At 38.9% G+C, this 18,743-nt stretch overlaps 1 protein-coding gene across 1 annotated transcript in view; it reads right to left on the reverse strand.

The window, feature by feature from the left end:
* The window catches only part of lrriq1 (leucine-rich repeats and IQ motif containing 1), a 63,988-nt gene that overhangs the window by 23,271 nt on the left and 21,974 nt on the right, over window positions 1-18,743 (reverse strand). The window contains exons 10-18 of the mRNA XM_037683099.1: window positions 17,747-17,926; window positions 9,371-9,835; window positions 8,772-8,955; window positions 6,028-6,153; window positions 3,601-3,684; window positions 2,722-2,855; window positions 1,938-2,009; window positions 1,739-1,827; window positions 869-970 (exon numbers count right to left, since the gene is read on the reverse strand). Coding sequence (XP_037539027.1) covers window positions 869-970; window positions 1,739-1,827; window positions 1,938-2,009; window positions 2,722-2,855; window positions 3,601-3,684; window positions 6,028-6,153; window positions 8,772-8,955; window positions 9,371-9,835; window positions 17,747-17,926 — 1,436 coding nt within the window. The remainder of the gene's footprint in view (window positions 1-868; window positions 971-1,738; window positions 1,828-1,937; window positions 2,010-2,721; window positions 2,856-3,600; window positions 3,685-6,027; window positions 6,154-8,771; window positions 8,956-9,370; window positions 9,836-17,746; window positions 17,927-18,743) is intronic.

Raw genomic sequence — 18,743 nt, forward strand, 5'->3', positions numbered from 1 at the left:
TTTAAAGCTAAATGTTTCTAAGACAAAGGAGATGGTCATTGATTTCAGAAATTGCAGCTCCCGTGGTCATTAACGGTGAAGCTGTGGAGATGGTGCAACAATATAAATACCTAGGAACTGTTCTTGATGATAAACTGACCTTTGACCTCCATGTGAACTCACCTTGTAAAAAGGCCCACCGAAGGATGTATTTTTTATCGGAAGCTTTGTGGTTTTAATGTTGATTCAACTTTTATGAGAATGTTTTATTGAGTTTATTTTAACCTTTACCTTTATCTGTTGGTTTGGACTTTTGACGTGTAAGAACAGGAGCAAACTCTCGAGGATTGTCAGGATGTGCAGCAAAACTGCTGGCATAGACCTACGAAACCTCGCTGACCTACACAAGGTGAGGTCAGTGAATAAGGCCAGGCAGATTCTGGCAGATCCTGATCATCCATTCCATGGTGAGTTCAGGTTGCTTCCATCTGGACGCAGGTTTCTGCAGCCCAGATATAGAACAAACAGATTGAAAAACTCATTCATCCCCATAGCAATCAGGTTTCTCAATGAACACTAATTTCAATACTGTTACTTTAATGTCTTAATGTCTTGTGTATATATGTATGCGTATGTATATATGTGTATATGTGTGTGTATGTGTGTGTATGTGCATGTACACATCTACTGACTGTGAAACAAATTGCCCCTCGGAGATAATAAAGATACTTGAACTTGAACTACCACTTACTACTTGTACTACTATTCCTACTTCCTGGTTTTTCACTTATCGCGGGGCTTCAGGGTATGGATTTCCCACGATAAATGAGGGACTTACTTTACTACAGGGACAGAAACTGTGTACTGTTGCATAGCTCTGATTATATACCTTTTAAACAGTATCTGCTGTGTTGTGCAAGCCTGTTCCTTGCCTCCACAGGGCTGAGCCGGTAACTGGAGTTTCTTAACAAGGTAGCATGGACAGAGGGATCTAAGAGGGAAAGAAAGAGTTTCAAGGAGGGATAAAGCAGGCTTAAAACAAGAGGTTAAAAAAGTATCCAACATTCGGAAAACATTAAAGCAGAGCTCTGGTTCCACTGTGGCAGATGCCATCAGGAGTTACAGTTGACATAGACCTGTGTGTTGGTGGCACAAGATGACAGGAGTATGGCGACTGCAGTCATGCATCTGCAATTATGATCAAAGAGCAGCCTCCTTTTAAATGAAAAAAAAATAAAACATGCATGATGGCTGTGTCAGGACCACTGTTTCTTGCAGAGCAGCGGTGAGGTCATTTTCACAGCAGCTACACTCAGCCACTACACTGAGGTGGAATGAAAGCACAGGACAACTTGTCAAATAGTTTTCTTGGCAATCATGGTTTTCTCTGCAGCCTTTTAAAAAAAGACGCGATCGGAGGCAACAGGCCCTGTTTCTGCTGTCTGTTATGGCTTGTTAACATACATGGAGTGGAAAGGTTAACTGAAACTGAGGCACGATTGAAAGAAAAATAATGAGAATGAAAGAAGACAAAAATCTACTTAGATTTTTAATTTTTATTTTAAAAAACAGACTGATGTTTAAATATCCCTTTCCATAACATGAGGACAAAATGTAAGGAAGTTAGTTAATGAGGGAAGATTTTTTTTTTTTACATAATTCAATTAAATTTGAGATATTCCACAGACAAAAAGAAAACAAAAGATGAACTGAATACAGAGCTCAAATACATATTTTATTCAGTTCTGAGAAGACTCACTTTGGTGTTTCTTCTGCTTTTGTTTAGCCGACTTCATCTTCTGGGCTCGCTTGAGCATAAGAAGAGCTGTGTGGCTGTTGGTAAAGCCCCTGGAGGCAACAAGGACACAAACATCCAACTGAAAATCCCTCTAAGTAAACAAAAACACAAAATCAAGACATGATGAAGGCAAAACATGTGGGACGTAATGAGGAATTACCATTCTTCCTGAATCTTTTCTGATCTTTCAGAAAGACCACTGAGAGCTGAGGCTGAAGCAGGAAAGTGGCTTCTAAAATCATAAAGATTGTTTAAAACGATTTCCAATTTACAAAAACAAATCAAAACTGTCAGTACATATCCTGCATTTTCAAGACCGCCACATCTATGTAATTTTTGCTGAAATTAATGTGACAACCTCTAATTGTATAGTACTTTTGAGTTCTTAGAAGGTAGAATGTGTGAATCAGCATTATTTTGATCTTAAACACTATAATATGTACATAATATTGAAGTAAGTAAAATTATTCACTAATCACTATATACTTATTTTTATACTTTGTGTCTTTTGTATGTTATGGTCCTCAGAGTCAAAAAGTTTTACTTCACACGATGTTTTGGCTTGAAAGAGCAGGACAGACACAAATGTACTAAAAAGAAGCTGAACTCCACTTAAAGGAATTTGTGTGTGTGTCTGTGTGGGGTGGGGTGTACTGTATGTTCCACACAAAACTTAGTTTGCATGAGGGTAAAAGAAGATTAAAGCTTTCACTAATGCATCTGTCTTTATCCTCTGTCAAATACAATTGTGTCCTGTGAAACAGACTTTTGTCCCGAGTCTAGGAATGAACACTGATCTATATTTCACTAATTTGGCACCTGTTGTGTCACACATGGCAACCATTTTAAGAGCTGTGTTGACATATTTTACTACTGTATACAAACTTTACTTAATATTTCTTCTGTGTTAGAGAAAATAAGCAGATGGCTGTGGCTTTCTCTACCTGAGGGTCGTCAGTGCTGAAATTCTTTGTAGCCCTGACTCCTCTTGTTGTCCAGCCGTCCAGGCCTGCTTTGGCCTCCAAACAAGTGGTGGCTGAAGTTCATGCTGGGTGTTGTCATGAGAGGTCACAAAAGGCTAAAATACAGTATTAACCAGTGTAACGTGAGTTTATCGTTTTCTGGATTTTTAATACAATTTTTCAAGAACATGATAAAATAGCCAATATTTTGGACAAATACATTTGGAGGCAGTGGTGGCGTAGAGGTTAGAAGAAGAAGTGAGTCTGTGATTGGAAGGTCGCTGTTCTGAATTCTTAGACCAGTATATAAAATTTGGGTGGGAATAGTGAAGCACCTACATCTGCCTACACCCTTATTTGCTAATTACTTTCCAGATTCTATTTTCTCTTCATCCAAGTGCTGAATTGTATATCCCTGCCTTTAATGTGCACCTCAGTGTCAACACTTTGAGGATGGCCACACCAGCAGCTGCCGCATATCTTTTGGCCTCAGCTAGCTAAGTTGTACAGGGCTGAGCCTGCTTTAAAAAAAAAGATCCAACAAGAGGTAACTGAAGGAGGGGGGAAACAAGATGACATTTCAGCCTGCATGATAAACGACATCTGCTGGTGCTGAGCAACCTTCGGCCTTCCAGGAAATAATCTTGTTTTTCAACTGAACAAATCTGAAGATCAGGGGTTGAAGCTTGAAGGGCATCAAGCAAGAAGTGAAAGGGACAAGGCAAGAAAATGATTCATGTGTTGACAAGACATGGGTTTGTAAATTGTTCTTGCCAAACTCTCAAACATAAAAAAACTGCTCACTTTTGTAATGATGTTGAGCTGTTTGGTTTATCATCAAACATTATCTGGGACTTTTACCTCTGCAGCTGAAGGTCGCTCTGTTGCAACATAATGTCTTAGAGAAGAGTCTTCAGTCACCGTCCAGTGTTTCTCCGCTGTCTGCTGTGAACAAAAAAAAATCTCCCACATATTACACTGTAGCATAGTAAAATATAATACAGTAAATTAGTTCTTTGTGGTGAAAAGCAAGATGAAATAGTAGACACATTTGTGATTTTGTAATATTCTGTGTGTCCATATAAATGTTCAGACTGAAAGAGTTCCTTCATGTTGTGTGTTTCTCTGTGTATAAACGTGCATGCTTGCCAATTTCTGAACATTTTTCACTGCAAAATTTGGTTTAAGATATACGACAAAGGAACTCTAAGCCACTATGGCGCTGTAGCTCAATATCTGTAAAACTACATTATATACCGATACATGTACATGTTTGATAAAGTTTTGTAGCCGTTGTGACCATCTTGAATCAGGTTGACTCCAGAATGATATAGTTGTAGATAAACATCTAATGATTACTTTCTTTTTCCCGTTTTGTTAATCTTTTGGAGTAAGTCACATTCAAGATGGCTGCTACTGCTAAGTATTAAGAAATCTGGTGTATCTGAGAGCCATCAATTACACATATTCTGAGTGCTACACATTGGACATCTTTGTCTAAAATGTTCTCCTTACCATTGAAGTCAACACTATACATGCACAACATCATATAAAATAGCAAATAATGTCATTAACAGTTTTCTCAAAAAGAGCTATAACTTCATCCCTTCTCATCGTAAGATGATCTTAATTTCAAACTATGTCCTGAAAGTTTACGGGGGATGTGCATTCCTGCAAGCATTGCTAGGCCTTTCTATTTGCTCACAGTAGTCCCTGGCACTCTCTCTCTCACACCTAGGGACAATTTAGAGGTACCAATCAGCCTAGCATGCATGTTTTTGGTCAGTGGGAGGAAACCCGAGTACCGGGAGAAAACCCACGCATGCACGGACAGAACATGCAAAATCCACCCAGAAAGGCCCCTGGACTATATATAAAGAGGTTTTAAACCCTTCCCACTCTTGCAATATTCTAAGCAATGTCTATAAACTCTAAACCCTCTCAAAGTGCACAGAATGTCATGATTTCAGCTCTCTGCACTCTTGGCCACGCCCACTTCTCTGCTGTGCACAGAGATCAGCTGATCAGCTGCAGGAGGAAGCTTCTCCCACAGCTGTGGGCTGCACACAGACCTGTGCACCTGTGCAGGAGGTGCTAAATCATTTAAAATAATTCATTTAATTTTTTTTTTTAATCCATGCCGATTGTGCGGCTCATCCATCAATCAGCCAGTTGTGTGTCATGTCCAATCTTGCTTTGAAAAACAGCGATGGAGTGAGTCCGTGAAAAAAGAACCGCAAAGTAGCGAGGGACTACTGTATTTATTTGTTATTTAAACTTTTTTATTTTGTGATGAAATAGTCATAACAAAATAAAAGTAATCTGCAGCTTTAATTTAAAACAGTTAAAACCTATCATATCGTAAAATGCACATAACCTGCCTGATTACATGGCAAAGGTTTAAACTAAGTTCGTCCTAAGAAGGGAAGGAGTAATAGCTTTTAGGGGCAAACCTTTTAATTTGACCTCATTATCTTATAATTATTATAATTATTATAATTATCATTATCTTATCTCATGTGATAATGAGAAAAAAAAACTTTTTTGGCTGCTCCTTTCTTCAGGTGTCGCCACAGTGAGCGAACTCACACGGAAGATTTGGCAATTGTTTTACGCCGAATGCCCTTCCTGACGTGACCTGGACTCAAACCTGCAACCGCAGGATTACAAGACCGCGGCACTGACTGGACTAATGCAGCGATCCTTGTAATATCGTGAGATCTTGCAAAGTGTTTTGGCACTTAGAGACCATCAAATATCAGTTGAGTAGCTATAAACTTTACTGAGTTCTAGCCATTTTTGTGTTGGTTAATATTAAATAGCAGTGACAGCCATCTTGAATTGGGATGACTATAAAAACTAATCAGTTGCGAATGGACTAGAATGATTACATTCTGAATGTTTCATTAAAATTCTCCCTGTAGTACACAAGATATTTTGCTAACAGACAAAAGGAGTTAACACCAACAGTTAATGCCTAAGTTGTAGGCAGAGGTCTTATGCGATATATTGTGCTCAGTGTATGTGGTTGGGCTAGTGCTCAACTACTACCACATCTTTTGCCTTTGACAGCAGAAGCAGGCAAAATATAATCCCAACATTAAAAAAAAAAACTAAATTATAAGATTTATTAAAAACATTAGAAACAGAACAGTACACCATTTTAATATCTGAAGACAACCTAAACATACTGAAAAGTAGATACTGTGCAGGTGTGTCTCCAGTGGGGTGTGGGATGCTGAACAAATGAACCATGAAAGCAAAGAAAACACAAACTTGAGCGCATACTTCGCCAAAGACAAATTCCTCTACGTCCACCTCCTCAAAGGCGTCATCTTCTTCAGAGTCAGGGCATGTGACCACAGCGAAAGCAGAAGAGAGCCTCCTCCTCAAAGTGAAGCCCCTCCAAAATGCCTGGAGGTACCCAAAGTAAGAAATGGTCAACAACCATCCATGAATCACAGCACAAACGTAAATACTGAGTTATCCCATTAGGGAGATAAAGCATGTTAGGCCCTATTTTAATTGCTGAACATTCTGTTGTCTGAACTCTGCTTGACTCAGGGCTGCTCTGAGACAAATGGAGCTTCAGCGTGTCTCTAAATCCTCCAATTCCCAACGGGCTGGGGGGGCATATTTCACTTCATGTTGAGCCTCACACGAATTCTACAACTCTTACTACCGCACGTCCCTGGAATCTGATTGATTACTCCATACCCGTCCAACACACACACACAGACACACACACGCACACTCGCGTACACACCGAGTATTTGAAGATCCTAAAGGACTCATTAAACACTTTTTTGTGTGGAGAGCTGATTTCAGAGAGGTGGTGCGCAGCACGTTTTTCAGAACAGATGTTTACACCTCTGTGCTGAGGATTTTAACATCCATGCTATCTTTGACGCCTATAGATTATTGTTCAAGGATCAATATGGATGGTTTATGTAGCGCAGTTTGTGAAAGTGACTTTAGGAACATTTTAGATGTGGCTTTACACAGCCACAGCTTTAGGAATGGTCTCTTTTGGCTCACTTAAAAACACAGAATTACAGATATTTAAAGGAATACTTCAGATTTTTTTCAATTTGAATTCTACGAAAAGTTTGAAAATGATTACTATCATATGTGCAGAAGGGAGCTCTTTGAACCAGTTTTGAAGAAATACAGTTTAATCCTAACCAGAATGATGAGCTAACAGCTAGTCTAAGCGAGACCACAGCCAAAGTGGATTAATCCCGTCTTAAAACAACTCCTAGCTAAAAGGTTTCAGAAAAATGTATGTGAATGTTATTCTATAAACCTTTACACCACCATCCTTTTCAAATCACATGGTTTTTCTAACAGAAATATTAAAATCCTGCCAAACGTGCCCCATGTCTGCATAAGAAGTACTACAGGTAGCTGCTGCTGTTGCTAGTTGTAACTAGCTAAAAAAAAAAAAAACCTCTATGCACAGTAAATTGAAAATTTTATAGCAATGTAAAAGTAATAAAAAGTGTTTTTATGAACAGCTTTGAGAAAGTTGTTTTAAGATGGTAGCAACCCACTTTGAGCTAGCCTCACTCAGATGTCATTTCAGTCAAAATTAAGCTGAATTTCTTCAAAAGTAAGGCAGTTTAAAAGCTATCAACAACAGGTAAGCTGTCAGTTGCTCTTAGCCTTTCCATTGAACCCCATTTCCAAATAAACAAACTGTTCCTTTAAGTGTGTGTGTTTGGATCTTTGCTAATTATTTTAAATAACCGGTCTAGGATGGCACTTTTCACAATTTCAGAGGAAAAGAGAGTTACAATGTCTTAAATAAAAAAATTGCATTTCCTGCAAAAAAGCAGTGTGAATGCTTCTTGCAGAAGAACTTGCTGAAAAAGAGCTGAAATTAGCTAAAAATTAAAAAAAAGTGCTGAAACGTAGCTGAAAATGTAGAGCAAGTGTAAATCAGCAGGAGAAAGCAGAAAGAACACAAAAGTTTAAATGAGTGAAACAATGTGGAATTAGATGATAAAGCTAATAATAGCATAAAAACAGCTAAATAGTAGCCGAAATAACCGAAACTAGCAGAAATAAGCTGAAAGGAGCATAAATTGAAATTACCAGAAATAATTTAATTTGGCTGAAAGTAGCAGAAATTACAGAGAAAAACTTGAATTTATGTGAAAAAAGCTAAACAGTAGCTAAAATATATGTAAGTTAAAAAGCTAGCTGAAAAGGTAGAATAAGCTTAAATTAGCATAAGAAAGCAAAAAGAACATGTTTGCCAAATTAGGCTGAAAGAAGCAGAAATAAGCCCAAAAAAGTAGAAATTATCTGAAAAAGGCTGAAATTAGTGAATATCAGCTGAAAAGTAGCTAAAATCAGAAAGATGCTTAAATTACCAGAAGGAAGTTGAGAAAGCACATTTTGCTTACTTAGGGTGAAATAAATTTAAATGAGCTCAACAAAAGCAGCATTAGCTGAAAAAAACTAAAATTAGCATAAAAACAGCTAAAGTAGTAGCTGAAATAGCAGAAAAAGTTGAAACTTGCAGAAATAAGCAAAAAGGAACAGAAATAACCTAGAAGAAGCACACACATGTTGTAGTTAGCAGAAAGATCCTGAAACAATCACAAAACAGCTGGAAAAACAGCTGAACGTAGCTGGAAAAAAAGTTTAAATTTACAGAAGGAAGCTGAAAGAAGCTGAACCAGAACAAAATGTGAAAGGAGCAGTAAAAGGTTTGAAGGATGTAAAATGAGCTCAATTCAATTTCTATGAGAAAAAAAAAAAACTGGCTGAAAAGGCTAAATATTTCTAAAAGCTAAAGTTGCACCAATACCAAAAGTCACAGCAGGATTGTTCTGAAAGAGCCGAACGTTTTGATTTATGATTTGTTGAAATAGCACAAAAACTGTGGAACTTGAAAGATGCTGAAAAACGTACAGAAGAAAAATGGATCACAATAGAGAGAATGCTTCTTAAATGTTCACACAGTCACCGAGCCTTGATTAAAGCTGGACTTTATTCTTTTGATAAACTTCTAAACGTTTTACCTGTATAACGGTGGCAGCATTGTTTTGGCTAACAACACTCCTGTTAATAAAGGAAGGCGTGGACTCTGAGTTTTCTTCGTCTCCTCCACGTTCTCCTCTCTTCTTTGCGAAGAAGGGGTCGATAACGTTCCCACATTTTTGTCTGCGTTTCCTCCAAGTCTGCTGAATCACGACTGCTGCTCTGCTGCTCCAACAGACAAATACACACAAACTGAAAGATATGTGTGGTGTCACAGTGCCTTTACCTTTCAAAACATGAATTTATTTCTGACATCTGGAAAGCAGGACTGAGGAGATTAGGCTTGTCCAGAGCCACCCTTCATATAAAAGATCTACGGCCCTCCCAAAGATAGCAGCATGCAAATGATAAAGCAGGGTGTTAAAATGAAGAAGATTGGCAACATCTTCTGCTGCAAATCACACGGAGGAGGCTCCAGTGATGACAAACGCTCCACAGCAGAAACTAATCAAAGGTTTAGTTGCTACAAATAGAAATATTTAAACAGCAATGGCTTTCATTAATATATACATAACATCAGCTGATGTTGTGAATATTTTAGCTGTTTTATGAAATGGATTTAAAACATTACTTGAATTACCTTTTGACGTCCAAGTTGAAATCACTGGAGAGAAGTTTTGTGTCAAAACGTAACGAATTTATTTCTTCTTTTGATGAGAGAAAGGGAACACAAGCAGAGTGAGCGTTGCTAACTGTCTTCTCTGCCCTTGGACCATCTGTGACACTGTCCAATGTGTTTGGACGACTTTCTTCAAGCAGAGTATCTTTAAAACTCCAGTTTCTGCATTTGACGTTGCTCCCGCCCAAGATATCAGGTGGTAGTTTGTTACTGGACTCGAGTTTTGGTTCGTCAGCTGCCGTTTCTGAACTTCTGTAGTACATGTCCATGGTCTTCTCAGACGCGGCTTCATCTGCCATCCCGTATAGATCCGACACGCTGGTGTCACCGTATTTGTGTGCAAATCTCTGGCTCTCTGCCAACTGCAGAGCCATAGTAAAGTGCTGGCAGCGTGTTTTCATGGCATCCAAGGGAGAAGTAACATTGCTGTGAACAAACAAACAAGTTTGGGTACTTCTGCCACTGACAAGCTTTTAATATTTTACTTGAACTGCTATAAATCACTACACACACATCTCATCTGCCTTCAACTGGTTTAGAAACACAAGACTCGTGCTTCTACCTCTGCATAGGCTTCCTAAAGATTTGTACTGACTTAAAAATCTTTTACTGATCATACGTATAATCATAAATTTGACATACACGTGCCAAATAATTGGGCCTTCTGTGTATCCGCCTAGTCATTAAATCTGTGACGATCATATATTTTCTATTGGTCTACATTTAAAAGAAAATTATGCTCACTGAACTCAAGTACACTAAAGCCCAAATTCAAGAACAGACCGTGCAGTTTTTGAAGACACAAATCAGGATTGTGTCAATTTTTCGCAGACACAAAGTTATTGCAAAGGAAGTTGTGTGAATCAAACTGTGCTGCTAACCAAATACCGTTGCTTTGTGTTTGCCCACATGGTTTCTGCACGCATTTCAAGGGAAACCCTACATGTAGGTGTTCAATGGCAACACGCATCTGATTATCAAAGACCAGTAATGTTTGCAACGCACAGTTAACATGAAATATTTACTAGGGATACACAATATTATCGGCATGGTATCGTATTGGCCGATATTAGCGTTAAAGTTCAATATCGGACTTCGGCCATACCATCAAAATAACTCACTGATATAAAAGACGCTGTTTTTGTATCACAACCCAGTGACAAGGATGCCTGCAGGGGCAGCACAAGGTGATGACGTCATGCACGCCTACCTCATCTGATCACGGCGGAGAGGAAGAAGTCAAAACACCAGCAGTGTGGAAGTTATTGTTTTTGTTGAGGATGTTGGATTCCAAAGATTTTTAGACTACGTTGAGCCTCGCTACATCATCCCCAGTTGGTTGATATTTTTCCGACGTAACCTTACCCGAGTTACAAGTCGTCATTTCCGACATTATTGAGAAGCTAATATCCGATAGCACTTGGGTGAGTTTTACCACAGACACTTGGACGTCGTGTTAGCCCCGTTAGCATGATTAGTCTTACGGCACAATGGATAGACAAAAACTTTGATCTTAAAAAGTCTGTCCTTCATGCACAGGAGTGCAGAGGATCCCACACTGCAGCTAGGAACCTGGAACAAGCCTCCACAGGTGAGACAGCATCGCAGGTGACTAATGCTAATAAATAAGATTTAACACTTTTAATTTGATATAAGTTAAAGTGCTACGCATATGGCTGTTACTGAATATATGTCACCAGTTCTTACAGCTGTTACATCATTTTTGTAGCAAATAAGTCTAAATAAGAGGAATATGTTCTGACAAAGGAAATTATATAAAAATATCTGTATCGATTATCGGCCAAATAAGTTTTAACATATCAGATATCAGCCAAAAATACAATATCGTGCGTCCCTAATATTTACCGCTTTATAAGAACTTCTGGGAATTGAGTGTGGAGAAAAAACTAAGGAAGAGGAGTTTTCTGCTGCACTGATGCCTTTACATAAAGAAGACAGGCACGACAGGAAAAGCTATAATTAATTCTCCCATCACTGATTATCATAAAATGTTGAATCTACAAAAATCAAAAACATCTGTAAAATCCTGTTTACATTTAAAATACAAGGTCGTATGATTTAGTACAACTTAACGGAGCTCCACATCCACAGGTTGACAAACAGAATCCAAACTTGTTACTGTATATCACAAAACAATTATCATGGAAATTCCTAACATCATCAGCATGGCTGTCCTGGACTGCAGCCCATTTTCTCTTTCTTTTTGTTACTTTGGTGCCTGCTGTGTTTGTGACAGAAGGGAACATTTATATTGCACAGCGAGGACAACTGCAATCTGATGCAGAAGCTGCTAACACCTGCTGAACTTCATGGATGTTTTCATGCCAACAAATAAATATGATGCTGAGATGAGGAAGATTGTGGAGGAAACACTGAAAACTACTGGGGTAAACACCAGGCGTTGTGCTTTTACTGTGAACCTGGACCTCGGCCTCTAATAATCTTCAAATCTCTTTGTGAAAACCAACCACTTGTGTTTCATCAACACTGCTGTATTTAATCCATGTAATGTTGGGAAAATCCAAGTTTTATTCATTTTATGTGAAGCACTTTGTGACGGTGTTCAGATGGTTTTAGTTTCGATTCTTGTTCTTTATCAGTATATCAAAGTTCATGCTCAATAATCCAGGTAGAAAATCCAACAAAGTTCAGTCAGGTCATCTGGACGGTTTCTTTTTGTGTTGAGACGTTTCATGCTTCATCCAAAGGACTTCATCAGTCCGAGGAGCCACAAACAAATGGGAGTCCCACAAGCAGCACACTCAAATAGTGGACCAACCAGTTCACTGGTGATAAGATGGTTTCTGGGGCCCACCCTCTCCCCCATCGACTCATCTGAGGCAGCCATAACCAAAGTGGTTCAAAACATCAAAGTTCATGCTCAATAATCCAGGTAGAAAATCCAACAAAGTTCAGTCAGGTCATCTGGACGGTTTCTTTTTGTGTTGAGACGTTTCATGCTTCATCCAAAGGACTTCATCAGTCCGAGGAGCCACAAACAAACTGAATCCCACAAGCAGCACACCCACCAACTTACCACCAGCAAACTGGTTGGTCCACTATGTGCTTGTTGCTCAGTTTGTTTGTGGATGAAGTCCTTTGGATGAAAGATGAAACATCTAAAAAAAAAAAAGAAACCGTCCAGATGACATGACTGAACTTTGCTGGATTTTCTACCTGGATTATTGAGCATGAACTTTGATGTTTTGAACCACTTTGGTTATGGCTGCCTCAGAGGAGTCCACGGGGGAGAGGGTGGGCCCCAGAAACCATCTTATCACCAGTGAACTGGTTGGTCCACTATTTGAGTGTGCTGCTTGTGGGACTCCCATTTGTTTGTGGCTCCTCGGACTGATAAAGTCCATCGGATGAAGGACGAAATGTCTCAACAAAAAAAGAAACCATCCAGATGACCTGAGTGAACTTTGTTGGATTCTTTATCAGTACTGTGAAGTAAGGTGTGTGATCAGAAACAGGTAGGTGTGTGTGATTCAGTTAAAATGAGACTTGCCTGTCTATTTTGTGTGTGTCTCTTATATATAGCCTCTTTCATTGGGGGGATAAACCGGCTACAAAGCCACCTTTATGGAAACTTAATGAATCTATTAGCAATGCTTTACTCTGTTCCCCCCACCCGTCCTCAACTCTGATGGGGGCAAAGACACTCTCAGTCTGTCTGCAATGCTGGAAGGAGTTTAGCTTCTTCTCTACAAAGACCTAGCTCTTCTTTCTCAGTGGGACAAGAGAGGGATAAGTCAGGGGTCACAGAAGACTGTGACCCCATGATCCTTCCTCCCTGTACCTGCTGGTTCACTCCAGGGTCACCATAAACATGCGTAAGAATGCTATAAAAGAGCAGGAAATTATCTAAAATAGTTGAAATTGCACCAAATAGCATTCATGGAAGGGACTGGGTGTCACATGAAACAGACTGATTTTAGGAAACTTACGCATTGAAACAAAAATCCCAACTGGTTACTAATAAGTTTTCAATGTTCCATGTTGCTCTGAAGGTACTTTACAATATCTGGGCTAAGAAACTCTAGATAAATTTAGGTCTTGACAAAATCTTTTTCCAGCACATTCAAGCTACAAAGTCAAAATTAGCTGTTAATTTTTACTGAATATGACCAAGAAGAGCATATGTTGTGGCACATCTTTAATGAAAAGATTCACAGACAAAATGTGCAGATCACTTCACAAAATTCAAGTTAAGTTGTTGGGTCTACAGACAAAATACTAAAAACAATGTGGGAAAGATTTTAATTTGTCATCATTTTAGAGATAAAGGTGGGTTTGTTTCTTTAAAAACGCACTGGTAATATATTATTTAAAATATTGAAAAAATTAGATTTTTTTTTTTTTTTTTACAAATTGATGACAGTTTTAGAACAAAATATCTAAAATACACTTGTAACTTTTCTGACACACATTACTGCTAGTTTTAGCTAAACTTTAAAATTGCCACTCTGCAGACAAGGACATTGAAATTAGGATTCACGAGTCATTCTTTATGTATTATCCAATCCTAGAAACCGAAAGTCAGTTTAGTTACAAAACAGCCTAAATATTTTATTTATATGTGCATATGAGTGTTGTTATAAATGAAAATGTGCACACTGTAATAAACATTGCTAACTAAACACCAGAGTTGGAAAGTGTACTGAAAATTTGTACTCAAGTACAAGTACTGTTACACTACTTACATTGCACTCAATTACATGTAAATGTACTGGTGTTGTAAAAATACTTAAGTAAAAGTACAAAGTACTCTTTTCAAAAATTACTCAGAATTACTTATTTTTTAACCACTTGATGGTTTAATGTGTAGAAGTCACTCAGTTTGATGTCCTGTATATAACAGCTACATTCAAAGCTCATTTCTCAGACGCTCAGAAGCTCCGTCTTATTTTAGTACCAGACAAACTGATGGCAGTGACAATATCTAAGATTTTGCCAAACTAATAACCCACACATACAAACAATAAAACACTAATATCATACAGGTGTAAAACCTCATATACCACAAAATGTTTTTTGAGATTAGATGCTGAAGTCTTGTAAGCTGCTATCACCGTGGAGATCAAACAAAGTTTGCATCTGGACTCTGTCGCATTTTCACCTTCTGTACATGAAAACTTCCTCCAGGTATGACCACGGGCACTCGTCCTCAGCCTTTACCTCGTCGTTGTCTCTGTTGACAGTGTTCTCTGTCTCCATTTTGGCATTTTCTCCAAATCTTCAGTCCATAAATGACTCTCTACTCTACGGATTTGTCCTTTGCTTACGTTATCGGTTATTGGCACATTCATGATCTGAGAGCCTTATTAGCTACAAAGATGCAGATGAACAGTTTGAATATTAATTTAAATTGCGGCCGTACTCAGCAGCGACTTCTGATTTTAAAAGTATTGAAGTAGATTACATGGTCTAAGTTGTACTTAAGCATGAGTAAAATTACACACTTGAAAGAAATACTAATAAAAGTACAAGTACCCCAAAAATCTATTTAATTACAGTAATGTGAGTATTTGTAATTCGTTACTTCCACCCCTGCTAAACACCAAATCTATGTCCTAGTTGTTCATCTTAAGTCACTCATGGACTGACATGTGGCACTCCTCTCCTGAGCTCTTCCTAAACTTTAGACTGACACAAGGTCAGACTAGGGGTTAAAAGTCTATGTTGGCTCTAGCAATAGCCCAAAATGGCTCATTGTTCAGAGGCCAGGGGTGCAGAGGGCACACAGTGAGAGGTGAAGCTAGGAGAGCGCCACACTATCCCCCAAGACATAGGAGTCCTCAGTGTGACCCGTTCTCGTAGCCACCGCCTCGTTTCATCTTTTGTTCCGTGTGATTTGGAAAGGTCAGAAAGATAAGCAGAAAGTTGACCGCGTTTTAAGTGCTGGTGGTCCTGCGTGCGCACGTGTGGAGGCCAGTGACACTGAAGGACTTAAGAAAATAGTTGGAAGTTGTCTTAAGGCTCTCTGAAGCTTGTGTATGAGACATAACAAGAGGACAGCTAGCATTCCTCACTGAGATATGAAAATGGCACAAAACTCCCTGTAACTGTGGGAATCTGTTTTCTGTCGTTTCGTTAATCCTTGTGTTTCCTGCACTCCCCAGTGTTTCTCTTCCTTGTTGTTCAGCTCCTGTCTCACCCGTCTCCAATTATAATCAGCCCAGGTGTTTGTCATTCCTGTCATTAGTCTCCCTATATATTCAGCATCTGTGGTTTTTTCCTTTGTCCGTGCTTGAAAGCCCGTCATGTCTGTTCCTCCATCGTTTCCTACATCTTATCATTCATGTAAGTTCTGCGCCCTTTGTTTTGTTTGTGTTAAATAAATAGACTTGCTTTACTTTTACCTCGGAGTCTCCTGTGTCTGCCTGCACGTGGGTTCAACACGTTCAACAACAGATCATGATAATAACTAGCAGTTGTTTAAATTCAGCAGTCCTTGTTTACCATACAATAAATCAAGTATACTTTTCTTGCTACTAAGTTTGACAGTTTTGTGTAAAATCGATGTTATTTGAGATTGACAAATTAATTAGTTAAATCAAAGTAAAAGTTTTTTCTCTGTCACAAGGCAACTACAGAACATTAGTGCTGTCAATTCATTGCAAGAAGATCTTGGGTTTAAAACTTGACTGGGGCCTTTCTGTGTGGAGCTGCATGTTCTTTCTGTTCATGTAAGTAGATGTCCACATGACCTGACTGAAAAATGTTGGATTGTATACCAGGATTATTGAGCATGGACTTTGTTGTTTTCATGTAAGTAGGTTTCCTTCAGTTACATTAGTTTCCTGCTACAGTCCAAACTGATGCATGTCGAGTTAACTAATTTTTAAGTGGCTTTTAGTGTTAGTGTGTGCAAGGTCGTTTCTTTGTGCTGACCCTTCGATAGCTTAGCAAGATGGCAAAAAGTAGCAAAAACAGCTAGGTTATAAGGTGAATGTAGAAAACTAAAAACAGGAACATGTCTGCATTAATTTTTGCCATGAATTTAGCAGATATTTGAAGCCACTTAGAGAGGTCAAGGTCGAGAGATTCAGATCTTTTTGCAACATATTCCAGGAAACAGGAGCGGAGTAGGAGAAGGCCCTTTTGTCTAGTTCAGTCCTCACTGAGGGAACACTGCAGGTAATAATGTCCTGAGAGCGCACACTGTAGCTGCACTCACACAGAGACATGTAGGAGGAGATGTATGAAGGCAGCAGACCAAGAAGTGATTTAAAGATGAAAATGTACCAGTGAGAGAGTCTGTGTGAAGTTAATGATGTCCAGTTAACCAGTGAATACTGGGTGCAGTGGTGGGTACGATAATCACAGCCAGTTATGAATCTTAGTGCACCATGATAGACAGCATCCAACATCTGCAGGGTTCTTGTAGGAGCGTTCATGTAAATAATGTCACCGTAATCAATGGAGGGAAGGAAAGTCACAGTTACAAGGTGTTTTCTAGCATTCAGGGTTAGACAGGATCTGTTTCTGGAAAAGAAATCCAGTTTAACTTTCAGTTTCTTTACTAGGTTTTCCACATGGAGCTTAAAAGAGAGAGATGCGAGTCAACCAAGATACCCAAATATTTATAGGAGTCAACAAACTCAATAGGGACACCATTTGAGTTACAACAACAAATAATTTCCCTTTGGGATTAATAAAGTATTTTTGAATTTGAATTTGAATTTGAGGATAAAATCAGAGGAAGAACTGCTGGGACCGACTTCCTGGTTGAAAAAAGTATCCCTTTGGTTTCATCGGCATTTAAGACAAGTTTGAGGTGGAACAAATCTGACTGGATGATGTCAAATGTGGATTGCAAAAGCTGGAAAGCCTTAGCAACTGTTATAGCTCGACAATAAACAACTGTGTCATCAGCATAGAAATGTAAGAATGCAAATCTTTCATGCTTGTAATTTCCTGAGCTCATTCATCAGCTGATGGCAACATCTGGGCTCTGACCATCTACGTCACATGTGTCAAACTTAAGATCCGGGGAACAAATGTGGCCCTCATTGACATTATCTGGCCCCCAAGATGATATGCGAGATGTAAAATACTTTTTATCACTTGACTTTTTTTCTGTAATCTTTGATTATATTGTCAAAAGCACAACAGAGAACATCAAATGATACCAATCAAACTCTTGTTGAGGGACCTCTGATCAAGAAAATATGTTGGGTGTCTGACTTGAGTTACCAGTAATGTAGTCTCTGAAACTGGCCCTTAGTTTGAAAAAGGTTTTCATTTTGGCCCCCTTTTGTAACTAGAGTTTGACACCCCTGATCTATTTTATGCAGTCTGTGTGCTCACCTGAGCTGTCTGCTGTGACACTGCTGTAGATCCTGTGTCTGTTGAATCTGAGCCTGGCACAAGGAAAGGAAGCTGTCCAGAGTCACACCGAGTTGCTGAGCAGCTATAGAAGACACACAGGAGTCTGTCTGCTGTTCATCAATGATCCTCAGGCTAGACACTGCTTTCTGAAGTGCTGCTCTAAAAAGAAAAGGGCAAAAAGTGTCCGATTTAATCTCAGGGATTCAGTCTGAGGTTAAAAAAAAGACGTGAAGCTTTTTTCAGACCTTCAACAATAAACAATCCAATGACTTACAAAATAAACAGCTTATTTTTGTTCTGTTCCTTTTATCAAGATGGTGATTTTAAAACGATCAGCTCATAAACCTATCAGGTAACCATCACTGTCTCAGTAAGATCGTAATGGTTTCTTTTGAGACAGAAAAGTTTGAAGAGTTGTTTCCTCTAGCGTGGCAGCTCTTTAATAAAATTAGTAACAGAGCTGATGGATGTTATCCAATTTATTAAATGCATCAGCCTTGAACTAAAAGAGAACCCTGAGTGACTGGGTGCTGTGGAAGAAGAAACTGTCGCCTGAGGCTAAGGATGTGCAAGGAGAAGAATCCCAGCCATCCACAAAAACAGACTGGGAGCCTCTTCCAGCAAAGCTCTGGCCAACTGTGGTCAGTGGTAAAAATGATGAGCTGGAAACTCTACCAGGCAATAAAAACAACAAAACCTTTTTTTATTCAAGCTTTTACACAATAATGCTAATTTCAGAAGAAAAAAAAAAATCATAGCATGATATGCTCCAAAACCTTTCCTAAACACGTAAGAGTAAAAACTGAGTTGAAGTTCATGCACAGGTTAAGACTGACTGATAAAGAGTGCACTGCTTAGTTTGATCCCATTGTAACATTAATAATTTGTGTTATAGTAGTCCCTTGTTTATCGTGGGGGACCCTGAAGACTCGCGATAAGTGAAAAACCACGAAGTAGGAATATTAGTACAAGTAGT

The sequence above is a fragment of the Nematolebias whitei genome, chromosome 10, assembly GCF_014905685.2.
Source record: "Nematolebias whitei isolate Nwh7 chromosome 10, NemWhi1, whole genome shotgun sequence".
In the NCBI taxonomy this organism is placed as follows: domain Eukaryota; kingdom Metazoa; phylum Chordata; class Actinopteri; order Cyprinodontiformes; family Rivulidae; genus Nematolebias; species Nematolebias whitei.